We start from the raw sequence: 23,129 nt of genomic DNA on the forward strand, positions 1-23,129 counted from the left end.
TGTTGCACCATAGCAGGAACTCCAGTCTCTGCTTTCTAATTACAATGTTTAGGCCACTTACATTTAATGTAATTATTGATAAATTTGGACTTAGGACTGCCGTTTTTTTTTTTTTTTTTTTTGGCATGCCCACAGCATATGGAAGCTCCCAGGCAAGGGATCATACCAGAACCACAGCTATGACAATGCCAGATCTTTAACCCATTGAGCCACCAGGGAAATCCAAGACTGCCATTTGCTCCTTGTTTTATATCTGTCTCATCTATTGCTAGAAAAAGAAGACAAAAATTCACCAAGGATATAGAAGACCTGAGCAATACTATCAACCACCTTGACCTAATTACATTTATAGAACATTTTACCTAACAACTGCATAATGCTTGTTGTTTTTATGGGGAAACAGAACATTCACCTAGATAGGCCATCTTTTGGGCCATAAAACATACTCAGTAAATTTTTAAAAATTGAATCCTTCAGGGAGTTCTCATCATGGCTCAGTGGTTAACGAATCTGACTAGGAACCATGAGATTGTGGGTTTGATCCCTGGCCTTGCTCAGTGGGTTAAGGATCCGACGTTGCTGTGAGCTGTGGTGTAGGTCGCAGACTTAGCTCAGATCCCGAATTGCTGTGGCTGTGGTGTAGGCTGGCCGCTGCAGCTCCAATTAGACCCCTAGCCTGAGAACCTCCATATGCCGTGGGTGCAGCCCTAGAAAAAGAAAAGAAAAAAAAAATTGAAATCCTTCAGAGTATATTCTCAGGAATTAACTTAGAGATCAATAAAAATAAGCTTTCTAGGAGTTCTCTGATGGTGCAGCAGGTTTAAGGATCTGGTGTTGCGACTGCTATGGCTTGGGTTGCAGCTGTGGCACAGGGTTGATCCCTGGTCCCAGAACTTCCCAGTGCCACATGTACAGCCCCCCGAAAAGTGAACACTATAGTCAGGAAATGGCTGCTTGTGGGCAGAAAGGGGGGATTACAATTGGAATGGGGCGCATGTACAAGACTTCTGGGTAGATTCTAGGTCTTGACATGACGGGGGCTATAGGAGTGTTTGTCTTAGAATAATTCATTAAGCTCTGCATTTGTTTTGTGTGTTTTCCACACTTGTGCTTTATTTTACAATGAATAGTTTTTAAAAGAATAACAAGGCAGTGTTATGAACAACTTGATGCCAATAAATTCAACAACTTAGTTGAGACAAATTCCTTGAAAAACACAACTTACCAAAACTAACCAAAAATGAAATTAAAAGCTGGAATAGCTCTATATGTCAAAACCTCCTCCATAAAGAAAACTCCAGGCGCAGATTATTTCACTGATGAATTCTAGCAAATACTGAATAATAATACCAATTTTACACAAATGCTTTCAGAAAACAAAGGAGGAGGCAACACTTCCTAACTGCTTTTAAGAGGCCAGTATAACCTTGATACCAAACTTAAAAAAAGTTTATCGGAAAATTGAACAACTGTATTTTGTTGTATTGAGGAATTATTAAGTTTTAGGTGCAATAATGGTAATAAATATCTTTTAGAGATACATACTGAAACATTTACAGATGAATTGAAATCCTATCTTGTTTTGCTTCAAAATAATCTCGGTTGAGGGAGAGTAGTTGGGAGAATAAATAAACCAAGATTGGCCAGAGGTAATAATGATCGAAGCTGGATGGTGGGTGCATGGAAATTCATTGTACTATTTTCTCTATTTTTGTTTACGCTTGAGATTTTATATAATACATAACAAAAAAAAACTACAAATGATTAAAGGATATTAAATATATAAAAACCGTAAGTTCACAGCAATAATTTAAAGAGAGCAAAATAAAAATCATTGAACACCAAGTTACGAGGACACCAACTTACTACTTTGAAAGGAATAAATAAAGGAAGAGATTGAAGAATTCATCTTGCCATTCTGGTATGAACATTATTCAGGGTAACCGAATGGTCCCGGAGAATGTGAAAAAAGTTTTTCTGTACAAAATTAGAATAAAAAAACAATAACATTAGAAAATCGTAATTTTGTAATCACTAGTGAAATCACCAATTCATAAAATGGTCATTAACGGATGATAAAAACAATCTGGAGAACAGCTGACAGGAGACTATGTGACGCAGGATCAGGCTTTCCCCACCTGAAAATGGGAGAAGCCTGGGGCCTGAAATGGGCAGTGGGGGCAAGTCATCCAACCAGGAACCTGTGCTCCTGCGTATGTGAAAAATAAATCTTTCTTGTGACTCTAATATGGGGCAGTTGATCATAGAAGTTACTGTAAAACTATACCATTTATATATTAAAACACAGACGCATGTAGTTCTTTATATTTTCAAAAATACATACATATCCAAACACCTACTGAACACATTATGCTTGGGTTAGGGAGGGGAATGAGAATAGGGATCAGGGATTAAAAGACAAAAATAAAACAAAAAAGGGGCCTAGTATGAACTGACGATGAGAGTTCACCGTGCCTGAGGTGCATGGTTTAACTATGAAGGAATAAAATACAGGTTAAAAGAGAGACAGCTAATCTACCCTTTTCTAGAGAGAGCCCAAGCTGGTTAGCTGGTAATTATCTTCTGTCTTGACGCACACACAGTGGTTCCAGAGAGGAGGCAGTGCTGAAGACAGAGCCTGGTGGAACCCTCTGCCGTGTTCACCAGGAGAGTCTCAGGCCTGAAAAGTTCCCTAAACGGAGAATTTCTCCCGATTCTGACCTTCGCTCTCAGCTTCTTTGGTTATGGCAATGCAGGAGGCATTGCGCTTCTCCAGACATGGGGCTGGGACCTGGGTATCTCCCCTCTTGGCACCACTGCTCACTCCAGACTGGAGGAGGCTGGACAAAGCATAGAGGCTTATTCTTGGCCTGAGTGCATCGTCCTGCCCACGCGCCATCTCTGCTTGGGGAAGGCTGAGTGACGGCCCTTCCTCCGAAGTTGTCCAAGTCCTCATCCCCAGAATCTGGGAATATCCTACTTTATATAAAGGAACTAGGAAGATATGTTCAATTAAGGATCGTGAGATGGAGAGACGATCCTGGATCATGCCAGTAAGCACGAAGATATGTAATCACAATGCAATTCTCATAAGAGGTGACAGGAGGATTAGAGAAAGATGTAAGGATGGGAGCAGAGGTAGGAGGAGAAATACTGTGCTGTCGGCCTTGAAGATGGAGGAAAGGGCCATGAGCCGAGGAATGCAAGCAGCCTCTAGAAGCTAGAAAAGGCGAAGAACTGACTGTCCCCTAGACTCTCCAGAAGAGGCCTGCCAACACATCCAACCTTAAATTAGCCCAATGAAACGGATTTTGAACGTGTGACCTCCAGAATTGCAAGATCATACATTTGTGTGGCTTTCAGCCATTAAACTTGTGTTACTTCAGCATTCCCATCGTGGCTCAGTGGTTAACGAATCCGACTAGGAACCATGAGGTTGCGGGTTCGATCCCTGGCCTTGCTCAGTGGGTTTAGGATCCGGTGTTGCCGTGAGCTGTGGTGTAGGTTGCAGATGTGGCTCGGATCTCGGATGTGGCTCTGGGGTAGGCTGGCGGCTACAGTTCCGATTCAACCCCTAGCCTGGGAACCTCCATATGCCGCAGGAGCGGCCCAAGAAACGACAAAAAGACAAAAATAAAAATAAAATTTGTGTTACTTTGTCACAGCAGCAATAGGAAATATGTACAATGGCCCTGCTGCTGGGAAGCATAACCTGTTCTAGGAGAATAAGTTCTAAGAGAGAGGGGAGTAGGGAATCAGAGGCGGCTTCCTCAAAGTCCCTGTGGTCAGACTGACCTAGGTTCGTACCATAGTTCATTTATTACCTATCTGTTAATAATGCATTGCTGGAGTTCCCTTCATGGCTTTCAGTTAATGAACCTGACTAATATCCATGAGGATGCAGGTTCGATCCCTGGCCTCACTCAGTGGGTTAAGGATCCGGTGTTGCCGTGAGCTGTGGTGTAGGTCACAGACGTGGCTCAGATCCCGCATTGCTGTGGCTGTGGTGTAGGCCGGCAGCTGTTGCTCCGATTTGACCCCTCGCCTGGGAACCTCCATATGCTGCGGGTGCGGCCCTAAAAAGCAGAAAAAAAAAAGCATTGCTAGGAATTAAATAGAATATTTCAAATTACCTATTACTACCTAATTAACCACTTTTTAAATTACAAGTCACATCTCCTTGTGGGTTTACATACATTCATTCCTCCATTCATGAAACAGGTGTCACTGAACACCCAGTACGTGCCTGGTACCACGCACAGTGAGCCCGTGTCCACTGCAGGCTCCAAGCATTTCTCACCTAAGCTGCCACTGGGCTTCCAGTCAGGCCAGTGCTCACCTTTACTGCCCCATCCTGAAGGCAGGCTCTTACACTTGCCCATTCAGTTGGTCTCATGTCTCCTTGGAGGACTCCTCCCAACTAGGCCCACCCCTTACCCTCCCAGGTGCTGTTCTGCAGGTGCCAAGAATGGTCTCATCTCTGCCTTTACCCTGAGCCCTGACGAAAGTCCCCAGTATGCTCCCTCTGATCATATTTTCCTTTTTTTAGGGCCACACCTGTGGCTTATGGACGTTCCCAGGCTAGGGATCGAATTGGAGCTACAGCCTAAGCCACAGCCACAGCTACAGCCACACAGAATCTGAACTGTGTCTGTGACCTCCACCACAGCTCACAGCAACCTGGATCCTCAACCCACTGAGTGAGGACAGGGATCGAACCCGCATCCTTATGTATATTTGTCGGGTTCGTTTCCACTGAGCCACAACAGGAACTTCCATATTTTCAAGATTCCATTTTCATCTCATTCGCCTCTGTTTTTCTGCGTCTCTCCCTTTTCATCCCTTCTCTTTCTCTGAGCTCCCAAAACAGGTCCCCTCTATAACCCAGAAAGGTCTGAACTAACCCGAGAGCTAAGCCTTAAGCAGTCAGTCCAGAGGCAGGGAGGAGGGACCAAGGATGTGTGTCTACTGGGGACCCTGGGCTTTCCTGGTGGCGAAATGGAGTCTAAGGTATTGAGACAGGATGCCCAGACCTACCTGGAGTTCCCAGGCAGCCCCACTCACCCTCCTCTCCAGTGCCTCGACCTCCAGATGCCCATCCAACAGAGCTGTAAACCCTTGGCCTCAGAGCTCCCCAACTCCACAGGACCTATCTGGATTTCGTCCTCTCTCATCTCCCACCCACGTCCCCACCTCTAAGGCCCAAATCTGCAGCGCTGGAGTTCTGCCCCCTGTGGGCCTATTTTCCCTGCCTTCCCAGAAAAACAGCTGGTTCAGGATGGATTTTCCTTATATCTGCAGTCCAGATGAATGCACCCTTTACCCAGTCCTGGTCCAAGCTTCTCTTTCCTCGGAGCCACAGCTTTCTCTAAACACCGAGCTGCCTCTTTAGGGCGGGATAAAAACCTAAGCATTACAGCAGGAGGAAGAATGCGTTCAGATCCTTTAGGCTTGGGTGACATTGACAGATCAACACTGTCACCCGAGTGTTGTCACGGATTTACCGTGGGTGACTCTGGGCAAGTTGCTGCCTTCTCCAGCCTGTCTGTGCAGTGAGGGGTCTGGTCTTTAAGGAATATCTCTGAGCCTGAAGGTTTCACCCAGCTACCCCAGCAATGCTACATACTAGCCACAAGGGGGCGGACGATCCCTTCAGCTCAGAAGTTAGTCCATAAAATCAACAAGGAAGCTGCCAAAAGGAATACAAGGGTTCCAATAAAAAGATAGTTACCCAGGGCACTACAAACTGGCAACAGAGTCAAGAATGGGAGAAGGTATTTGAATTCCCAGCCTATGGGGAAGTCAGGAGCTCCAAGACCCGTACGGGTGGTAAGGAGAGGGCTGGCGGGCAGCAGAGGAAAAGAGACTAAAAGCATTCCTCAGGGATTTCAGTCACTTGGAGAGGACGGGAGGAGAGAAGGTCTTTAGGGGAGAGCCGCCAGCTGAGTGTGTTGCCCCCCGAGGACTGGAGTGGGAGGTTACAGAACAAGACTTGACTTCAGTGTTCAGGGGAACAGGCGAGGACCAGCTTGGCTTCTGCCCCTTCTGCAGCACAGAATTAAAAACAGAGAAAGTGTAGGAGCTATTCTGGGATTTGAGGAAGACTCCTCCAACTCAGGAGGGCACAGCGAATAGGCAAGGATCACCTGACATCCTTTTTTCTCATTCCTGCCTTCTAATCACCTAGTTGCAGGACCCAGGAAAGAGAGACCGGTTACCTGGGGTTCAAAGGGTTAACCTCCAAGCATTCATACTCTGACGTCAGCCCCAGGCCTTGTCCCTCCCCTCACTCTGGACCTGTCACCTCCTTGAGCCCCAGGTTGGCAGCTTCCCTGAATTCCTTTCTTGGTATAATTCACTCGGGCCCTAGGACCCAGGCCCAGAGCCAGTGCCCTGCTCCCTCCCAGGTCCCAGGAGGCTAGAGCTTGCTCTAAGGGAGGAAGGGAAGCAGCCCTTCCTTCAGGCTTTCCCCCCTCCCGGGAGGTGGGTCCTGGGACCAAAGAGCCTCTGTCTTTCTCTGCCACGCCCCCCATTGTAACCCAGACAAGGGGATTCCTTGTGTCCGTGGCCCAGCTTGAGCAGGCATCCTAGTGACCAACTGGTGGAAGGTCTGGGGCAGGATGGGGGCAGGGGAATCAGTGGATCTGAGAAGATACCTCCCCCTTTCAGAGATTCTGGTACACCCCACGCCGCTCCTCCCTCAGGTTCCCAACAGCAACAGGGAGCAAAGGCTGAGGGACTCATCTACATATAAAAGGCCTGAGGCCTGAAGGGGAAATGGAGACGGTGTGGTGACACAAAGGCCGAACCTCCCGGCAGCCAGATTCGGAGTCAGAATAAAAGAACGGGGACCACGCTGGGGCAGGGTAAGACAGGGGCCTGGGGCGGGGCAGGCCAGACTTGGGAGCTGTAGATGAAGGCCCCTGCCAGTTTCCTCCCTAAAAGCACGAATGCTGGCACCAGAGAGGCACATGACCAGAGAGGGAGTGAGAACCCCTAGGATAAAATGAGAAATCCCACTTAAACAGTAAAAACACTTCTGGGAAAAAGGACAGACAAGTGACTGAGAAACTTTCCTGCCAGGAGGGTGGGATGTTCCCCCTCCCAGAAGTAGTGAGAGGGAGAATAAATGATGTGGTCTCACTTAGAAGCAGGGTCTCAGACCCGCCCCATGCTGACCTATCACCACTAAGAGATGGGCTCAGAGGAAAGGCTAACCCATCGTGGCAGGAAGTGATGTCACTCAGACAGGAAGCGGTGGGTCCACCAACCCCACAGCCTTTGGGACGGCCGTCCATGGAGGGTTAGCCCTGAATGTCCATGTCCCTCCCCCATCCTCCATCTTGGCCAAGAGCGGGGCCAAAGCTCCTAGACGTTGGGTGTGGTAATTTTTTGGTTGCTGCACCCACGGTATAGGGAAGCTCCCAGGCTAGGGGTCGAATTGCAGCTGCAGCTGCTGGCCTACACCACAGCCACAGCAACGCCAGATCCGAGCTGGGTCCGTGGCCTACACCACAGCTCGCCCAACGCCAGATCCTTAACCTACTGAGCAAGGCCAGGGATCGAACCTGCATCCTCATGGTTACTAGTCAGATTCATTTCCGCTGAGCCACGGCGGGAACTCCTGGGCGAGGTAATTATAACCCCATCTCTTCGTCAGTGATTTCCCAGGGATGCTAAACCCTCAAATCCTTACCTAGTTGGAAGGAAAGAGGAAGAGATACCATCACACTTGGAGCCACAGGTCAAGCCTCTGGGGTTAATGTATCTATGGAAATAGCTCTAGGGACCCAATAATTGAAGCATAGGAAGAGCCTCCCCAGGGACAGAGGGATGCTGAGGCCAGGTTTCCATGGTAACTGATTTCAATGCAATCTCTTCCTAACTCCAGATTGAGGGAGAATAGATTCGAGGGAGACCAGGGCCTGGCGATGAAAGAGCCATAGGAATACTAAAGGGTGGAAGAGTTGTTACAGGAAGGTCACATCGTCCTGGCACTGGCCCCAGTACCAGTGGGCCTCAAAGCCCAGCTTGGCACTCTCATCCTCTGGCGGCTCGGGAGGTCCACCTTGGAGCCCCTCCCCTGGGGGCTTCCACAGAGCCCTCAAACTCCCTAGCCTGGCAGCTGTCAGGTCCAGCTCAGTCCTGGCCCTCTCCCCAGTGGGTATAACCTTTGCCCAGTCCATCTCGGGACGGGGAGCCCCGGGGGGGCCCTGTTCATCCAGCTCGCTGGGGGCCACCGTGTCCAGGAAACTGCCGATGGAGACACTGTCCAGCCGGTCAGTGGAGCTGGCGTCTGGCAGGCTGTCCCAGCTGCCTCGCCTTGAGCGGCCTGGGCTCCCGCCCGTCAGGCTATATTGGCTGCTGGTGAGGCTGCTGCAGTGGCTGGTCAATGTCCCCCGCTCCTCCAACAGCCAGCGCACCGCCTCGATGCCCTCGTTCAAGGTCACCAGCTGCTGCAGGATCTTCACGTCAATGGCTCGCAGGTAAGCCTAGGGGAGTGGGAGAAGCAGTCAGTCCCAGGTTCAGCGCCATGGGTTTTCTGCAGTGTTTCTGGAGGCCCCCGCCTTGTCATCCAACCAAGTATGCTCCACTTTTTTTTTTTTTTTTTTTGGCTTTTTAAGGCCGCACCTGGGACATACCGAGGTTCCCAGGCTAGGGGTCGAATGGGAGCTACAGCTGCCAGCCTGAACCACAGCCACAGCAACATGGGATCCAAGCTGCATCTGCAACCTACACCACACATCATGGCAACACCAGATCCTGAACCCACTGAGGGAGGCTGGGGATCAAACCCGCCTCCTCATGGATACTGGTCAGGTTGGTTTCCGCTGAGCCATAGTGGGAACTCCCTATGCTTCACTTTTAAGAAGCATGGAAATAGAATGGATTGGAGTGTGGGCTTTAGAAGCAGATGGACTGCTCATTAAAATCTCAGTTCGACAACTAACAGCCACCATACGACTGTGAGCAACTTTCTTAGCTTCTTTGAGCCTGGGTCTCCCTGTTTGTGAAACAGGGATAAATGGCACAGGGTGGCCGTGAGAATTTCGAAGTGCCGTCTACTGAGTAATGAGCACTGTGCTGGCACAAAGTAAGGTCTCAGTATTAAAGCATTAAAATCCAATCCTACTAAGATTTGAACTTCGTAGATAGGGTATTAACTATTGAGCCAGTCCAGATTCACCAGAAAGACTTAGAATCGGTCATCCAAAGAGTAGCCTGAGAGGGGTCAGGTGTTAATTGGAAAGCACGCTGGGCCTAAAGGAGGCGGGAGCTGGAGGATAAAGAGGGCGTTAATCTGCATCCCCGGTCCCTTCAGGATGCTGGTAGCATCTGCCACAGGACGGAAGGCTTGGCTAGAGCTTCAAAGAGCTTTTTCCTCTACTCTGCCCCGGTCTCCCTGTGTGGACTGACTTACTAGGTAATCTCTAGGGTCCCTTCCAGCTCAGATGCACTGAGTTCTCTTCCCCCAGCACAAGTCTGAACCTGTCTGTCCCTTGCTCAAGAACCTGTAGGAGCCTTGCGCGGCTCTCAGAGAATAAAATCTAAACACTTTGGCGGCAGGGATTCAAAAGCCTGTCACGGTCCAGTTCTTGCGCATCCCTCTAACCTAACTGCTAGCATGTTTCTATGGGAACTCCAGGTCCTGCCACGCAAGACTTTCTAAATTTCATTTTATTTAGTTTTACTTCTAACAAAAGTAAGAGAGGAGTTCTCTTGTGGCACAATGGGTTAAGGCTCTGACGTTGTCATTGCAGCAGCTTGGATCGCTGCATGGTGCAGCTTCAATCCCTGGTCCGAGGCGTGGCCAAAAAAAGAAGCAAACAGTCCTGCAAGATTCATTATGAAAAGTATCAGCTCCCCCATCCTAGTCCTAAATCCCACTTCCCAGAGACAACTACTATTAATTTCTTAGCTGTTTGTTACTTACTTTCTAATTTTCAAATAATATGCTACTTAACTAATTTTTTTTTTACTTACTGATTTTTAAGTTTTAGGGTTTGTTTTTTTTTTCTCTTTTTAGGGCTGCATCCACAGCACACAGAGATTCCCAGGCTAGGGGTCAAATCAGAGCCGTAGCTGCTGGCATACACCACAGCCACAGCAACACCAGAACCAAGCCGCATCTGCGACCTATACCAAAGCTCACGGCAACGCCAGATCCTTAACCCGCTGAGGGAGGCCAGGGATAGAACCTGCGTCCTCATGGATGCTGGTCAGATTCGTTTCCACTGAGCCACAATGGGAACCCCGAGTTTTAGGTATTTTCTATTGACCTTGCACACAATGGAAGGTTAAGGATTTAACCCTTTCATCTTACTCCTTATTTCTCTGCCATCCCCATACCCTTCCCATCTCCCCGCATCCCCAAAATGTGCAATAAAATTACTTATTCAGCCTTTCCATTTTAAGAATTGGAAATGCTATTCACAACTAAGCCGTGTGGTTTACTGTGGCTACTTTTCCTCTCACACTTTATGTTTTCCTTTGTAAATAACAATTATTATCGTTGTTATTATTACACGACTACTGCTTGGCTTAGTCTGGGATATCGTTATCAGTAAGCCATCCCTAAACTCTCTCCCAGTTGTCTGCGTTTCCCTCTCAGGGCTTTTTTTCTTTTTTTGGGGGGGGTCTTTTTGCCATTTCTTGGGCCACTCCCACGGCATATGGAGGTTCCCAGGCTAGGGGTCCAATCGGAGCTGTAGCCACCGGCCTACACCACAGCCACAGCAACTCGGGATCCAAGCCGCATCTTCGACCTACACCGCAGCTCATGGCAACGCCGGATCCTTAACCCACTGAGCAAGGGCAGGGACCGAACCCGCAACCTCATGGTTCCTAGTTGGATTCGTTAACCACTGCGCCACGACAGGAACTCCTCAGGGCTTTTAAACATATGTTCTATCTATTCCGTCTTCCTCGAGGCAGTGCTCTAGAAGCCTCCTGATCTGCTCTAACCTGTCTCCACTGCACAGCTGTCTGCCAGGGGTCTCCCTTCACGATCACCTTGGGGATTCCCTTTCCCTGTCTCCTGAGTTGGATCCCCTCTTTCCTGGATCCCACATCTTCTTTATTGATTTACTTCCTCATGTGTATGTGTGGTGCTTTTCTTTCAGCAGCTTCCTGAGAAAGTCGGCACAGACTATACCTGCACAGGAGGTATATTTATTGAAGCTTCACGTTTTAAAATGTCCCCCCCCCCAGAAAAAGTTCCTATTCTCTTCTCACACTATTGACCTTTCGGCTGAGTACAGAAATCTAGGTTGAAAAATAATAATATTTCTTTGGAATTTAAAGCATTGCTTCATTAATCTCTGCCATTCTGACTCCCGACTCCCTTGGAAATTTTTATTTTTTTTAAGGGCCGCACATGAGGCACATGGAAGGTCCCAGGCTAGGGGGTGAATCATAGCTGCAGCTGCCTGCCTGTGCCACAGCCACAGCAACACCAGATCCAAGCCGAGTCTTGGACCTACACCACAGCCACAGCAATGCCAGATCTGAGCCTTGTCTGCAGTCTGCACCACAGCTCACTGCAACACCGGATCCTTAACCCAGTAATCGAGGCCAGGGATTGAACCCGCAACCTCATGGTTCCTAGTCGTATTTGTTTTCTGCTGAGCCATGAGAGGAACCCCCTATTTCAACTTCTTGACCCGCTGAGCCACAACAAACTCCCAGCTCTTATAATCTATAAACGCGTGTCCTTCAGTTCTGGGAAATTTTCTTTAATTATTTCACTGAGGATTATTTCTTCTCCAATATATATATACTTTTGGCCTTTCGGGAAATACTGTGATTTGGATAGAGAGCACTCTGGACTGATCTCTATGTTTTGTTTTTTTTTCCTCTTCCATCTCTTCCTATATTTATTCTGGTTTCTGAAATAGTTCAACATTTCAACCCTTCTATTGAGTTTTTCATTTTTTCCTATTATGTTTTTATTTGCAAGAGTTGTTTCTAGGAGTTCCCTTTGTGGCTCAGCAGGTTAAGAACCTGACTAGGGGAGTTCCCGTGGTGGTGCAGTGGATAACGAATCCGACCAGGAAACATGAGGTTGCGGGTTCGATCCCTGGCCTTGCTCTGTGGGTTAGGATCTGGCATTGCTATGAGCTGTGGTGTAGGTTGCAGACAAGGCTCGGATCCCACGTTGCTGTGGCTCTGGTGTAGGCCGGCAGCTACAGCTTCAATTGGACCCCTAGCCTGGGAACCTCCATATGCTGTGGAGAGCAGCCCTAGAAAAGGCAAAAAGACAAAAAAAAAAAAAAAAAAACCTGACTAGTACCCACGAGAATTCGGGTTCAATCCCTGGCCTTGCTCAGTGTGTTAAGGATTCAGAAGCTGCAGCATAGGTCAAAGATGCAGCTCAGATTTAGCATTGCTGTGGCTGTGGCGTAGGCCGGCAGCTGCAGCTCTGATTCAACCCCTAGCCTGGGAGCATCTATGTGCTGCAGGTGTGGCCCTTAACAGCAAAAAAAAAAAAAAAAAAAAAAAAAGAGTTGTTTCTGGTTCTCTGAATATTTTTTTACAACTTGCTGTTTTTGTTCCTGACTGCAATACTATCTCTTATCTCTTTAAGGATATAAGTAATGATTTTTTTAAGTTCTCATCTCCCTGTATCATCTCTATTTCATTCAAGTTGTTTTCTTTTTTATGGCTGCACCTGCAGCATATGGAAGTTCCCAGGCTGGGGTCAAATTGGAGTTGCAGCTGCTGGCCTACGCCACAGCCACAGCAATGCTAGATCTGAGCCATGTCTGCAACCTAACTGCAGGTCATGGCAACGATGGATCCTTATTTTTTTAATTTATTTTATTTTATTTTTGGTCTTTTGTCTTTTTAGGGCCGCATATGGAGGTTCCCAGACTAGGGGTCGAATCGGAGCTGTAGCCTCCAGCCCACACCACACCACAGCAGTGCAGGATCCAAGCTGCATCTGCAACCTACACCACAGCTCAAAGCAACGCCAGATCCTTAACCCGCTGAGCGGAGCCAGGGACTGGACCTGGGTTCGTTACTGCTGAGCCACAGTGGGAACTCCTCAAGTTGCTTTTTTCTGTTTGTATAGGTCTATATAGTAAGAGAGTTTTGTCAGATGTCTTAACAGTCTTTAGCTGCTGCTCATATTTCAGTGGTCTCTAAAAAGCTGCTGGACACTCTGTGCCTGAGGCTTGTCAGTTTGGAACCTCAGGAAGGGTTATCTGGCTAGGCTGTTGGGTTGGGTGAGGCCTGAAGGCAGTATCTTTTGTGTTTGATTGTTTGTTTCTCTTGGGTTCATCAGATTCACTATATTATACCCATCAATTTTTTTTTTTTTTTTGGTCTTTTTTTGCCATTTCTTTGGTCATTCCCGCGGCATATGGAGGTTCCCAGGCTAGGGGTCGAATTGGAGCTGTAGCCACCAGCCTACACCAGAGCCACAGCAACGCAGGATCCGAGCCACATCTGCAACCTACACCACAGCTCACAGTAACGCTGGATCCTTAACCCATTGAGCAAGGCCAGGGATCGAACCTGCAACCTCATGGTTCCTAGTCGGATTCATTCACCACTGAGCCACGATGGGAACTCCACCCATCAATTTTTTTTTTTTAATTTTATGGCCAAATCTGCGGCATATGGAAGTTCCCAGACCAGGGATCGAACTCACACCTCCACAGCAACCCGAGACACTGCAATCAGATTCTTAACCCACTGCACTACCGGAGGAACTCCTGTATTATATCCACTGGAAAGTACACTGTAAGCAAAGTTGCCAATATTCTGGGAGCCAACTAAGGGGGAAAGGTTGGAAGGAGTATTATATAATATTTAGTATATTTTAATTTAATCCCCCTTGCTCTCGAATTCTGCTTGGTATCTTCCGATCTGGAGAACTTCAGTTCTGTTATTTTTATTTACTTATTTATTTATTTTGCTTTTTTTTAGGGCTGCATCCAGGACATATGGAAGTTCCCAGGCTAGGGACTGAATTATTTTTTTTTATTTTATTTATTTATTTATTTATTTTTTGTCTTTTTGTCTTTTGTCTTTTGTTGTTGTTGTTGCTATTTCTTGGACCGCTCCCGCGGCATATGGAGGTTCCCAGGCTAGGGGTTGAATCGGAGCTGTAGCCACCGGCCTACGCCAGAGCCACAGCAACACGGGATCCGAGCCGCGTCTGCAACCTACACCACAGCTCACGGCAACGCCAGACCGTTAACCCACTGAGCAAGGGCAGGGACCGAACCCGCAACCTCATGGTTCCTAGTCGGATTCGTTAACCACTGCGCCATGACGGGAACTCCATAGGGACTGAATTAGAGCTATAGCTGCCAGCCTATGCCACAGCCACAGCAACGTTCAGTCTGAGCTGCATCTGCGACCTATGCCATGGCTCACAGCAATGCTGGATCCCAACCCACCGAGCAAGGCCAGGGAGCCAACCCGCATCCTCATGGATACTAGTTGGATTCGTTTCCACTGTGCCACAATGGGAACTCTGGGTTCTGCTATTTTTAAAATATATACTACTGGATAAATATTTATTTATTTATTTATTTTTTATTTTTTTGGTCTTTTTGCCATTTTCTTGGGCCGCTCTCGCGGCATATGGAGGTACCCAGGCTAGGGGTCAAATCGGAGCTGTAGCCACCCGCCTACGCCAGAGCCAAAGCAACTCGGGATCCGAGCCACGTCTGCAACCTACACCACAGCTCACGGCAACGCCGGACCGTTAACCCACTGAGCAAGGGCAGGGACCGAACCCGCAACCTCATGGTTCCTAGTTGGATTCGTTAACCACTGCGCCACGACGGGAACTCCTGGATAAATATTTATTGAATTACTCAGGAAAGGCCTGCTTTACTCACACCTACAATGATAAGCCAGAAATAAGACCATGTATTTTACATGGAGAAAAACATAGACACTGGAGTCAAGCAGACGTGGATTCAAATTCCACTTTTCCCATCAACGAGCCATACGAAATTGCACTATTCTTTTCTTTAAACAATTTTCTTCATTGTAAAAAGATGATACTATCTATTTAAAGGTTTATTTTGGAGTTCCCGCAGTGGCTCAGTGGTTAACGAACCCTACTAGCATCCATGAGGTTGCGGGTTCCACCCCTGGCCTCCCTCAGTGGGTTAAGGATCCAGCGTTGCCATGAGCTGTGGTGTAGGTTGCAGTCGCAGCTCAGATGCCGCGTTGCTATGGCTGTGGCATAGGCCGGCAGCTGTAGCTCTGATTCGACCCCTAGCCTGGGAGCCTCCATATGCTGCGGGTGCGGCCCTAAAAAGACAAAAAAAAAAAGAAAAAAAAAAGGTTTAAGAAATAGAAGGAACATATGAACATGCATGGCATATTGTCTGACAAGTATTCATCAGTCAATAAAATGGCAGCTATTTGGCTTCACATATTACTATGGTTGACTTATCTAGTACAGCATAGCACAGAAAATTTTGTACCTGAAATTATTTGTTTTTGGAAGAACATCACAACTTGAACTCAATTAAACAAATGCTTATTGGGTACCTGGATTTTCTAACAATTACAAAGATAACAGAGACTCTCCCTGCTTAACAGAAGCTTATGTTTCAATAAGGAGATGTGGGCACAAATAACTACAGGATCACAGACCTTAAGGACTATTTGTGACACATGATGAAAGAGATTATCTTCAGTTATTTCATACTATGGACAAATACATTAACAGTGAAACCATTTAACCCGTGACCAAACCAAACATATTAAACGAAACCTCTTGGAGTTCCCATCGTGGCTCAGTGGAAACAAAATTGACGAGTATCCATGAGGACAAAGGTTCGATCCCCGGCCTCGCTCAGTGGGTTAAGGATCCGGCATTGCCGTGGGCTGTGGTATAGGCCAGTGGCTACAGCTCTGATTCAACCCCTAGCCTGGGAACCTCCATATGCCGCAGGTGTGGCCCTGAAAGGAAAAAAAAAAAACTACTTCTTATACTGAAAATGCTTCTCCTACCATGCTTTCCTCTCCTTCCCTCCCTTCCTCTCTTCCTTCCTTCCTCTCCCCTCCTCCCTGTGTTGTTTTCTTTCCAAAATTTACATTTCCAGTCTTCTGCTAGGATAAAGGATTGGTGGGCACCTTGTTGCCAGTCAAGCAGGGCATCATAGAGCATGAGTCTTAAACAGACATTCATCCACCCTTATGTGTTCAGCTCTACTTCTGTCCCCAGTTCCAGGCATAGCTGAGACCCACTCTTGAGACCTTGAGACTGTGGTGCAAAATGGATTGTTTTTCAACTCTCCTCATTGCTGGCTTGCCGTTCAGCTTTCGGCTTCCAAAATGTTGTTCCTATCATCGTCTCTCCTGTTCTTATCATCATGGCTTCTTGGATTTGAAAGTAATCCTTCTACTGGCTTTTCGTGGCATTTCAGGTAGGAATGGTGTAATGCATATGTTCAATGCGCCATCTTGAACTGGCAATCCTACTGGCTTTATTCAAGGACCAACTCAAATGTCACCTCCTCTAGGAAGTCTTCCCTGCACTTTCACAAGATGGAATTAATTAATCCATTCAGCCATGGAACAATATTTATTGTTGTTGGGGATTTTTGGGGTTTTTTTTTGGCTGCCCCAGGGCATGTGGAGTTCCTGCATCAGGGATCAGATCCGAGCCTCAGTTGCAACCTTCACCACAGCTGCAGCACGATCTTTAACCCATCTCGCCAGGCTGGGGATTGAACCTGCGTCCCAGTGCTCCAGTGATGCTGCCAATCCCGATGCACCCCAGTGGGAACTCCAAATATTTTTTTATAGGCATGGCATTGTGTAGGTAAAGCAACACCATTTCTTTCCGTCAGAGAGTTCACAGTCTAGTGGGTAAGATAACACAATCACACAAGCACTTAATATTCAGTGTAGCAAATGCCAAGGGACACGAATGCCACACAGAGAGTAGAGGGTACCTGCAGGCCATAACCCAACCGGGGGAGTAAAGAAATGCTTCCTAGAATAAGGGACATGAGCTGAGACTTGAAGGTCAAGTAGGACTTGCCCAACAAAGCAATGGGGAGCCTTTCCAACCAGAGGAAGCAGTTTGTCTTCTCCAGTTCAATTATGTCTTTCTAGGAGTTCCCATCACGGCTCAGTGGTGACGAAGCTGACAAGTATCCATGAGGACACGAGTTCGATCCCTGGCCTCTCTCACTGGGTTAAGGATCCGGCATTGCCATGAGCTATGGTACAGATCTCAGACGCGGCTTGGATTCCTTGTTGCTGTGGCTGTGGTGTAGGCTGGCAGCTACAGCTCCCATTCGACCCCTAGCCTGGGAACCTCCATATGCCGTGGGTGTGGCCCTAAAAAGACAAAAAAAAAAATTTGTGCCTTTCCAGAGCACAAGTCTGATGATGTCACTCTATAATGAAGACTCTTCCAGGAAGCCCTCCCTTGGTTCCAACAGCACCTGTCATCCTCTACTAGGGTGGTTTGGTTTGTCCGTCTCCCTGCTTCCCTAACCCAGACTCCTGAGAGCAGCAGACCATGCCCGGTCCGTTTATGGTGCTTAGCCTAGGACTGGGTAGGTCAGATTCAGTTCTGTGATTTTCTCGGCCCCTCTGCTGGTCCTAGGGTTTTATCATGCTGTTGAGAAATGAATCTGAGGACATGAGTCTATAGTTCTGGGACAGTGGGATTCCCTGACTGTGACAGCATCAGTCCCCAGAATAGAAGAAAGCGAGGCTTTCTTGCCAAAAAAAGAAATGCTCATTTTACACCATCTCTTTGGAAACAGAAAGAGGATAAACAGCTCAGAAGACATGCAGTCTCTGAAGCCACTTCAACCCGATTCTCTTCCCAGGGAGATTCAGGCTCCTCATTCCTCCCCTTAGCACATCACATCAGACTCTGCCCAGCGCTAAGGTCACGCGTCTGGCTCACTCAGGGCTCGATCTAAATCAAGCCCTAGGATAAAAGCCCAGAGATCAGAGTCCTGGCTCCCTGGTCCTGGACTGAGATTCCCAGAATGTTGTCACCAGGAAGACTCGCAGAGATCACCTGCCCCCCCACCCCCACCCCCACCCCCACCCCCATCCCGAGAAATAGAAAAACAGGCGAAGAGAAGCAGGGCTCTGCTCGAGATCACAAAATGAGCCAGGACTTGAACCCGTGCCTTCTCTCTCCTGGCTCAAAGCTTTTGCTCAAACTGCTCAGTGGGGGTGGGTTGTCATGACAACAGTTCTGCGGGTGGGAAGATTAAATAGGGGACATTGCCATTGTTTCCCCCTCCCACAGATCCCAGAGTCTGTCTGGTTCACTCAACCTTTGCGTAAGCGAGGGAAGCAGCCCAGAGGCAGGGGATGACCTTGGCCTCCAGAGTGGGCCTGCCCCCCTCCCTGCAGGGAAACTGGGAGAGGAACAGTTGAAGGACGGTGCTTAGAGGGCCTGGACTAGCTCTGCCACAAGGAGCTCAGAGGAAACCCACTGCCTGGCCCCTGGTCCTCCCTGTGTGCAACCCAGTGGGTCGTGCAGAGGGCATAAAGAGACCAAAGACACCTGAGGCCCGGGGGGGAGAAAGGAATCCATGGGGTACATAGCGCCCCCGGCCCCCACCCCCTACCCCGTACTGGTCCCCCGGAAAGCTCCCTCCCTCGTGCTCTTCACGGGCAGCTCAGGGCCCCAGGCCAGGTTGGTCAGAAATGCCCAAACAGAAGTTGTTTGTTTTTGTTTTTGTTTTTTGTCTTTTTTTGTCCTTTTCTAGGGCTGCACCAACGGCATATGGAGATTCCCAGGCTAGCGGTCAAATCGGAGCTGTGGCCACCAGCCTATGCCAGAGCCACAGCAACGTGGGGTCCCAGCCACGTCTGTGACCTACACCACAGCTCACGGCAACGCCGGATCCTTAACCCACTGAGCAAGGCCAGGGATCGAACCCACAACCTCATGGTTTACTAGTCAGATTTGTGAACCACTGAGCCACGAAGAGAACTCCCCAAACAGAAGTTAAACGTACCCGCTTTGGAGTTCCCACTATGGTGCAGGGTGTTAAGAATGATTGCAGCAGCTTGGGTCACTTCGGAGGCGGGGGTTCAATTCCCGGCCTGGGGCAGTGGGTTAAAGGCTCCATTGTTGCCACAGTTGCAGTGTAGGTCACAGCTGTGGCTGGAATTCAGTCCCTGGCCTGGGAACGTCCATATGCTGCAGATGTGGCCATTAAAAAAAAAAAAAAAAAGTTAAATGTACTCCTTAAAGTTTATAAACAATAATCTCCAAAGGCAGAAAAGAGAGCCAGAGAGACTAGGCATGGCTACTCCCTGGCTCCCACTGTCAGCGCAGGCAAGCATGCTTAACATGTGTAAGCGTGCTTCCTCTGTGAGACGGGAAAATGATGATTGCTTTTCTAACTCTAATGACAGCAAAAAACGTTTCATGTGTCTGGTGCGAAGCAGGTCTCAATGGCGAAGCTGTAAAGCAAAGGCAGATCATTTGGGTTCAAAGCCTGGTTCTGCTTTTCACTTTTTGTATGACTCTATACCTCAATTTCTTTTTCTTTTCTTTTTTTTTTTGTCTTTTGCTTTTTCTAGGGCTGCTCCTGCGGCATATAGAGTTTTCCAGGCTAGGGGTCTAATCGGAGCTGTAGCCACCAGCCTACACTAGAGCCACAGCCACGCCAGATCTCAGCCATGTCTGCGACCTACACCACAGCTCACGGCAACGCCGGATCCTTATCCCACTGAGCGAGACCAGGGATCGAACCTGCAACCTCATGGTTCCTCATCAGATTCATTACCCACTGCGCCGTGATGGGAACTCCTACACCTCAATTTCTTTCTTTTTTGGGAGGGGGGCACATGCAGAAGTTCCAGGCCCAGGGATCAAACTCAAGCCACAGCAGCTACAAGAGCCATAGCAATGACAACACTGGATCCTTAACCCGCTGAGCCACCAGGGAACTCCCTGTACCTCAGTTTCTTCATCTGTAATATACCATCTACCTAATAAACTGCTGTGAGGACTCGTAACATGCTCAACACAATGCCTGGCACTTGTACTTGGTGAAGTCAGTTTCCAGAGCAAGACACTCTGAGTAAGCTCTTTCTAGGCCTTGAGCTAAAGTTTGCACAGCGAGACAAAGCTGGACCCCTCGCTTGGATCAGCACAATTACAGCCCTACTCTGGAGAATTTAACAACTGCTCCAACCTTCCAGGCCAAGTAGACACAGGGCATTCAAACCCTTCCCCCAGGAAGCCTTCCCTGATTGCTTTGCCCACAAAGCTCTCCTCCCAGCCTCTGAGGTTGTCAGGGAGCCTCCATTTCCACCCTCTCCCCATGCTCCACAGTTCAGCCTGGCACAGAGCTGGGCACACAGTAGGGCTCCAGGAAGACCTGTCCGCTGACATATTTACTGTGGGTTCCTGTTTCTGGGCCAGAAAGTGGCTGGCAATTCCTCAGTTCCCCAGAATTGGCTGCAAAGTGGTGGCAGGTGTAAATCACCCCCTTCCCCGGAACTAGGGAGCCTGGGGAGTGTGTGCCCAACTGCCCTTTTGGCTCTGAATCTAGATGAGCAGCAACAGGAAAGGGGAGTTTGGGTACCTGCTTCTTTCGCTTCTCCTCAGATGAGATGCAAATATCCAGTATACTTGGGGGTTGGCAGGAAGGAGACTGTGTCAGAAGTGATGGGACCCCTAGCCTGGGAACCTCCGTATGCCTCAGGTGCAGCCCTAGAAAAGCCAAAAAAAAAAAAAAAAAAGGAAGAAGTGATGGGACCAACACTGCTGGCGCTGCTCCTGTGTGTCTGCTAAGGTTCTAGGAACTTTTGAATATTTTAAGTGGGTGCGGGGGGGCGGGGGGGTGTTGAGGAAAGAGGATGTTTTTAGTGGCCCTAGTCCAGGCAGTTTTCACCCATATCGCTTCTGTGCGAAATCTTGTGGTGGATACTGGGGCCTGAGAGGAACAAACCCTGGGCCCAGTCTGCAGAAGGAGAAAAAACTGGTCGCCCTGTAATGGTGGCTAGGCCGGGAGAGGTGGCCTCCAAGTCAGGGGGAGCCGGAGATTTGTGCTGCGCCAGGTTCTCAGGGCTTCCCCGTCCCCTCCTCTCCCTCCCAATTATTTGGCAGGAAAAAAAAAAAAAAAAAACTTAGAAAAACCGGCACCTCCTATCCTGATTCCTCAGGACCCATGAACACCCCACCCACCCTAGGTGGGGAAGGCGTTCAAAGGACCCCAGGGTTTAAAGATTGATTAGGTCGGAATCCTGAGGACTTGGGCGGGGAGTTTTAACTCCCTCCTCTCCAGCCCAACTCCGAGAGCGCGAGTCCATCCCTCCCAGCCCCATGCTAGGGTCTCCGGCCCCCTGGCCCATGGAGCCCACACTCACCAGCTCCGTCCTCAGCGCCATGATCTTGTCCCCCAGGCCGTGGCCGGTGCTGGGCGCCCCTGGGAGCAGCAGGGCGCCAGAGGTGCCCGGCTCCCACTCGCCTCGCAGCCCGCGCAGCAGCCCTTCGGGGGTCTTCCTGCCCACCTTGCCCTCCACGTCTCGAAGGTCAGGCGTCTGGGACTCCGCAGTCCCCTCCATGCGGGTCTAAGGCTGCACAGGGATGGGCGACCGGAGCCGGGATCCCGCTCCTGGGGGTCCTCCTTCCTCGGCCGCTAGTACGGAACCAGTGGGTCCCCGCCCGCTCAGTGCGGGGGCGGGAGGAGGGCGCCGTAACCCTCAGAAAAGCCGCGCAGAGCTCTGTGTGTTTGTGCGTGTGTGATTGCGTGTGTTTGCGCGCGCTGGCTCCGAAATGGGTGAGGCTGGGCGATCCTGCTTATGCACCTGGAGGAGAGCTCAGCGCCTGCTCCCGACTCTGGCTCTCAGTCCAGCCAGGTTGTCAGCAGGCGCCCAAAGAATGTTTGCTGAATGAAGGTTAAGCATTTGCAGTTAGGGATGTGGGATTTTAAGGAACAGTGGTAACAGAGATGCAGAGGGTTTTGGAAGGCTTCCTAGAGTAGAGGAGCTGAGTCTGTAACAGTGGAGGAATTTAGCTACCCACTGATGCACGCACACACAAAACCAGTGTAGCCACTAAATTTAGACTATAAGCGTGGAAAGTCAAGTTCTTCTGGCCAATGAGGGGCAGCCAGTATTGAAGCTGAAGGGGTCCAGATGGGCTACATCGTGATCTTGAAAACTGATGCCTCTCAAACTTGACTATGCATATGTGAAGTTTCTGTGAATCTTGTTAAAATGCAGATAACTGTTCCATCCATCTGGGGTGGGGCCTGGGATTCTGCATTTCAAACAAGCCCCCTGCTGACGGCCCTGCTGCTGGTCCAGGGACCACACTTGAGTAACAAGGTTATAAAGATGGTTCTGTGCGTGGATTTTATTCTACGGGCAGTGAGGTGCCATAAAAAACTTTTTATGCTTTAGCTTGATTTTGATTTTCAATCCGAGTAATTCAAGCCCATCATTACAGAAAGATGTGTAACGAAAAGATAGCTATTACCACCATCCTATTCTTTGCCGCCTCTAGTCGCACTACCCAGAGGCAATTACTTTTAGCTATTTTTTCCTGGTGCTTATACTCATAACTCCAAAATAGGTTTGTAGCACTATGTCTTAACTTTCACATGATCTGCTACCTGTTATGAAAAATATGGGTTTACCTCACAATCTGTATTTCCCTTCTTCCATTGGTCCCACACATTTCTATCGTTATTTACTTATTTATTTATTATGACTGCATCAGCAGCATATGGAAGTTCCCAGGCTAGGGACTGAATCCAAGACACAGCCGTGACCTATGCCGCAGCTGCCTCAATGCTAGATCTTTTAACCCACTGTGCCAGGCAGGGGATCGAAACCCATGCCTCTGCAGTGACCACAGCCACTGCAGTCAGATTCTTAACCTACTGCACCACAGTGGGAACTCCTACATATTTATTTATTTATTTTCTCTTACAGCCACACCTGAGGCATATGGAAGTTCCTGGGCTAGCGGTCAAATTGGACCTGCACATGCAGGCCTATGCCACAGCCATAGCAACACCGAAGCCCAGCCACATGTGAGAACTACACCACAGTTCATGGCAATGCTGGATCCTTAACCCACTGAGCAAGGCCAGGGATTGAACCCACATTCTCATGGATATTAATCGGGTTGGTAACCTGATGAGCCA

General features: G+C 48.7%; 1 protein-coding gene across 7 annotated transcripts; it reads right to left on the reverse strand.

Annotated features, from left to right (window-relative positions):
- Positions 1–1,082: 1,082 nt before the first annotated feature.
- On the reverse strand, positions 1,083–21,627 carry LURAP1 (leucine rich adaptor protein 1). 7 transcript variants are annotated; one of them, XR_014808431.1, is made up of 3 exons: positions 21,343–21,627; positions 7,623–8,492; positions 1,083–3,451 (listed from the first exon to the last, which is right to left on the reverse strand). XR_014808431.1 is itself a non-coding variant. In XM_003128025.5 (2 exons), the coding sequence occupies exons 1-2, from the start codon at positions 21,538–21,540 to the stop codon at positions 7,971–7,973; spliced, it is 720 nt and encodes a 239-aa protein (XP_003128073.1). In that variant the 5' UTR covers positions 21,541–21,627; the 3' UTR covers positions 1,083–7,970. The 7 variants fall into 7 exon arrangements, 1 of the variants encoding a protein (XP_003128073.1); XR_014808430.1 differs by having other exon boundaries at positions 7,587–8,492; XR_014808429.1 differs by having other exon boundaries at positions 1,083–3,456; positions 7,587–8,492.
- Positions 21,628–23,129: the final 1,502 nt, after the last annotated feature.

The sequence above is a fragment of the Sus scrofa genome, chromosome 6 (genome assembly GCF_054392235.1).
Source record: "Sus scrofa isolate SSC_HxYL_T2T_F1_AM1 chromosome 6, Sscrofa_HxYL_maternal_Yorkshire_Landrace_v2.0, whole genome shotgun sequence".
Classification (NCBI taxonomy): domain Eukaryota; kingdom Metazoa; phylum Chordata; class Mammalia; order Artiodactyla; family Suidae; genus Sus; species Sus scrofa.